General features: G+C 39.0%; 1 protein-coding gene across 1 annotated transcript; it reads right to left on the bottom strand.

Annotated features, from left to right (window-relative positions):
- Nucleotides 1-330: 330 nt before the first annotated feature.
- LOC141050084 (olfactory receptor 11L1-like) lies at nucleotides 331-1,260 on the bottom strand. Its single transcript, XM_073546913.1, has one exon. It carries the CDS (start codon nucleotides 1,258-1,260, stop codon nucleotides 331-333), a length of 930 nt encoding a protein of 309 aa, XP_073403014.1.
- Nucleotides 1,261-5,293: the final 4,033 nt, after the last annotated feature.

The raw sequence follows: 5,293 nt of genomic DNA, 5'->3' as shown, positions 1-5,293 counted from the left end.
AGTGAAGCCTATGATGTTAAATTGAAAAAGACCTGCTCATCTCTAATACTGGGTGCAGTATATATGACAGTAACAGCGACGTACAAATAAATGAGAATCTTTGTGAATAGAAGCACTCAGGAACTGAAGATGGAATTCAAGGTCGATGTTATAATAATTAGGACAATGTATAATGACAACTATTAGTTTAACATTCAAAAATGTTCTGGTTTTTCGAAACAACACAAGTTCCGATAATCTACACACAAGTACGCATTTATGAACCACCTTGATTTTACACATGCAGACCTATTATGATTTTGGCTTATATGTTTAGCCAATTTCCACTAATTAGAGATATTTCTGAATTATTTCTTGAACAGCTTTCTTGATATCTTTATTTCTATAACTGTATATAATGGGGTTGATCAAAGGAGTAAACACAGTATATAGCAGAGATAGGATCTTATTAACATCTGATGTTTGCTCACTTGTTGGCACAATATACACACTGAATATCGTGAAGTAGAATATGGAGACCACAGTGAGGTGGGAGCTACAGGTGGAGAAGGCTTTCTGTCTGCTGATATTAGATGGGATTTGTAAGATAGCACGGACAATCTTAGCATAAGAAATAACAATTATCATGCTAGGAATAATCAAAAATGGAATACTTAGCAAATATAATTGTATTTTCATAGGAAATGTATCAGAACAGGAAATGTTCTGTAAGGGAACAAGATCACAGAACAGATGGTCAATGATATTCGGTCCACAGAACTTTAGTCCTAATATTATTGCAAAGTAAATGAATGAAGTGAAAAAACTGAGCAACCAGAAGATGACGACCAACTTCACACACAGCATACCTGTCATGATATTGACGTAATGCAGGGGGTTACAGATGGCCACACACCTATCGTACGACATTAGTGTAAGAAGAAGACATTCAAACCCTTCTGTGGCACAAAAGAAATAAAACTGGGCCATGCAGCCAGTAAAAGTGATGATCCCTCCATTATTCAGCTGAATAGAAAGTAGACTGGGGACAATGTCTGAGGGCAACACTATGTCACTGATGGACAGTTGTGAGATGAAGAAGTACATTGGAGTGTGGAGGTTCCTGCTGGTGGACACCAGGGAGATGATCAGGAGATTCCCACATATTGTCCCACAATAAATCAAGAGAAGCAGAGAGAAAAGGAAAATTCTTAAGTTCTGGTTGACTTGAAATCCTATCAGGAAAAACTCAATGACTGTAGTCTGATTGTTCTGCTGCATTCAAAATAAAATGAAATTCAAAATGAATTGCTTCATTAACGGAGAGTTTACCTTCCTTACCAGGAACGTTCATGCTTTCAAATCTAATAAGCTATCACTACATTTTTTCATGGTTATATTTTTCTATTGCACCCTTTTTGAACACACAAAACTCATGGGCTATGTTTCGTTATATACAAACATATGGGCCATGCACACAGTTAGCAAGTCTGTAGGACAGTGTTCAAACATCAAAAGACTGAAACACAGAAAAACACAGTATAACAAACTGTAAGGTAGCACTGTCATTCGGGTAGGGGATACTCGCTTGGCAGCCAATAAATCACATCCGGCACAGGTTTTCCATTAAACTAAAACAGTCCATGCGGTTTATTCAGGCATCATAAACCACAGCAGCAACATAAAGTTCATATAAACAGCATAGCGTCCATGACAGAACTTCGCTCTGCTAAGCCTGTGGTCACACAGGCTACACAATGTCCAGTGCTCAGGCACTTCAGCCTCTCAGATATCTCACCCGTCAGGGTTCACTCATGGTTCTTTCTCCATGCTGCAGACGTCCATTCCCTCCAAGGAATTACCAGGCACCTGCAGCCATTACACACAGCGTTCACTTGCTGTCAGAAGGCAGCCCCATCTCTCTCAGACAGGACCTTCCAAAACGGACCAACCAGGTCCCTGCATTCACTCCTATCCCTGGCCACCCTGGCCACCTTATATGGTCGGTAGCCATGCCCACCGGGTCACATGGCTATGACCTCATCACAGGTCCTTGAACCACTCATATACACTTTATACTAGCGTTCTTAAACACACCCCCTTGGTGGGTTTGTAGGTAACTAGCCCCTGACACATTGAACCAGCACCTCAGCAGTATCACTGCTGATTAACACACACATAAATCTCCATCTCAAGGCCACCCACCTTGAGATACATAACCGTCATTCAGTATTTTGCCATTCATCCACTCTCCTGGGACATCCATACAGCGCCCCCTAGTGGACACAGTGGTCACAAAACGTATAAAAATATTCTGCTGTAAAAAAGTAACAGTAAACAGCAAGTGCTAGTAAAAGATGACATTTCCGAATCCTGCTAATATAGGTACCATGCACATGGTAAGGTTTTAAATACATCGGTTAGGTACTGCTCTGATATGTGTATACCTTGACGTTTGGTAGAGCGGCTAAGTATACATTTTTTGCAAAGAGTGTTTCAACCAAGTTTTGTTATCTATCATCTTTTTACTGGCACTTGCTGTTTACTATTACTTTTTTTACAGCAGAGTATTTTTATACATTTGATATACTGTGTTTTTCTGTGTTTAAGTTTCGTTATATGTATTTTTTTTCAGGAGGAGGTGGGGATGGGGAGAGACTTTAGGGAGCCTGGTACTCAGGTAAAAGAATTGCTGACTGGAATGGGTTTTTGATGGCTAAAAGACAATGCTACAGTATGTTTTAGGATAACATAATAACATAGTAACATAGTTATTAAGGTTGAAGGGAGACTTTAAGTCCATCTAGTTCAACCCATATCCTATCCTAACTTGCCCTAACATGTTGATCCAGAGGAAGGCAAAAAAAACCCATGTGGCAACAGTAAGCTTCACATTGGGGAAAAAAATTCCTTCCCGACTCCACATACGGCAATCAGACTAGCTCCCTGGATCAACACAATATTAAGGAAACTAGTGTATATACCCTGTAATATTATACTTTCCAAGAAGGGTATCCAGTCCCTTCTTAAATTTTAGTAGGGAATCACTCATTACAACATCATACGGCAGAGAGTTCCATAGTCTCACTGCTCTTACAGTAAAGAATCCGCATCCGTGAGTATGCTTAAACCTTCTCTCCTCCAGACGTAGAGGATGCCCCCTTGTCCCCGTCACAGGTCTAAGAGTAAAAAGATCATTAGAAAGGTCTTGGTATTGTCCCCGCATATATTTATAAATTGTAATAAGATCACCCCTAAGCCTTCGATTCTCCAAACTAAATAACCCCAAGTGTAATAACCTGTCTTGGTATTGCAGACACCCCAGTTCCCTAATAACCTTGGTGGCTCTTCTCTGCACCCGCTCCAGTTCAGCGATGTCTTTCTTACACGCCGGAGACCAGAACTGTACACAGTATTCTAAGTGTGGTCGCACTAGTGACTTATATAGAGGTAAAATTATGTTCACCTCATGAGCATCTATGCCTCTTTTAATGCATCCCATTATTTTATTTGCCTTTGCAGCAGCTGCCTGACACTGGCCACTAAATGTGAGTTTGTCGTCCACCCATACATCCAGGTCTTTTTCAGTGACAGTTTTGCCCAGTGTTTTACAATTAAGCACATAATTATACATCTTGTTCTTTCTACCCAAGTGCATGACCTTACATTTATCCCCATTAAAGCTCATTTGCCATTTATCAGCCCAAGCTTCTAGTTTACATAAATCCTCCTGTAATATAAAATTGTCCTCCTCTGTATTGATTACCCTGCAGAGTTTAGTGTCATCTGCAAATATTGAAATTCTACTTTCTATGCCCCCTACAAGGTCATTAATAAATATGTTAAAAAGAAGCGGGCCCAAAACTGACCCCTGTGGTACCCCACTGCTAACCGTGACCCAGTCCAAGTGTGCTCCATTAATAACCACCCTTTGTTTCCTATCCCTGAGACAGCTCTTAACCCACCTACACATATTTTCCCCTATCCCCATTGTTCTCATTTTATGTATCAACCTTTTGTGTGGCACCATATCAAAAGCTTTTGAAAAGTCCATGTACACCACGTCCACTGCATTCCCTTGGTCCAGTCCGGAACTTACCTCTTCATAAAAGCTTATCAGATTAGTCTGACAGGAACGGTCCCTTGTAAACCCATGATGATATTGGGTCATGAGGTTATTCTTCTTCAGATACTCCAGTATAGTATCTCTTAGAAAACCCTCCAGAATTTTACCCACAGTTGAGGTTAAACTTATCGGCCTTTAATTTCCATGTTCAGTTTTTGTCCCCTTTTTGAATATTGGCACCACATTTGCTATACGCCAGTCCTGTGGTACAGACCCTGTTATTATGGAATCTTTAAAGATTAAAAATAATGGTCTATCTATGACTGTGCTTAATTCCTGCAGTACTCGGGGGTGTATCCCATCCGGGCCCGGGGATTTGTCAATTTTAGTGATTTTTAGACGCCGCCGTACTTCCTGCTGGGTTAAGCAGGTGACATTTAGCGGAGAATTTTTATCCCTGATCACGTTATCCGTCATGGGATTTTCTTGTGTAAATACTGATGAAAAAAAGTCATTTAGCATATTGGCTTTTTCTTCATCCACCATTTCACCCAGACTATTTTTAAGGGGACCAACACTATCATTTTTTAGCTTCTTACTATTTATGTAGTTAAAGAATATTTTGGGATTATTTTTACTTTCTCTGGCAATGAGTCTCTCTGTCTCAATCTTTGCTGTCTTGATTTGCTTTTTACAGAATTTATTTAATTTACTGTATTTAGTTATTGCCTCATCACTACCTAATTGCTGTAATTCTCGAAATGCTTTATTTTTATCTCTTATTGCGCCCCTTACAGCTCTATTTAGCCATAGTGGTTTCCTCCTATTTCTAGCATGTTTATTCCCATATGGTATATAAGGAAATTTTTTTTATAAATTAATGCATAAATTACATTTATAAGACTTTTTGTAATATCTAATGAGCTTTTTAACTAACAGCTTGAAATAAGATTGAATATTGTATGAGCACATATGTCACGTAACTACTACAAGCACTAGATAAATCATTAGAGATCTGCAGGTCACATTGAGAAACTCTGGGCATGGTTATATACAGTATAAAAGTGGATGTAATGTCTGCACGTCTTTGTGATGTAAAAAAATCTTTCCAAGAGGAATAATGGCAGAACTTTTTCCATTTTTTAATCTAACACATAATCTGTAAAAATCCAACCATAAAAATAAAGAGAAATTATTTTGAGCAGGATAATAGAAATAACAAAACTAAACTACATTGTGTGCAGAACT

The sequence above is a fragment of the Dendrobates tinctorius genome, unplaced genomic scaffold (genome assembly GCF_039654945.1).
Source record: "Dendrobates tinctorius isolate UK_male_01 unplaced genomic scaffold, ASM3965494v1 ptg000151l, whole genome shotgun sequence".
Classification (NCBI taxonomy): Eukaryota; Metazoa; Chordata; class Amphibia; order Anura; family Dendrobatidae; genus Dendrobates; species Dendrobates tinctorius.
Note: the sequence above shows the minus strand (reverse complement) of the source record. Positions and strands in the feature narration are given on the sequence as shown.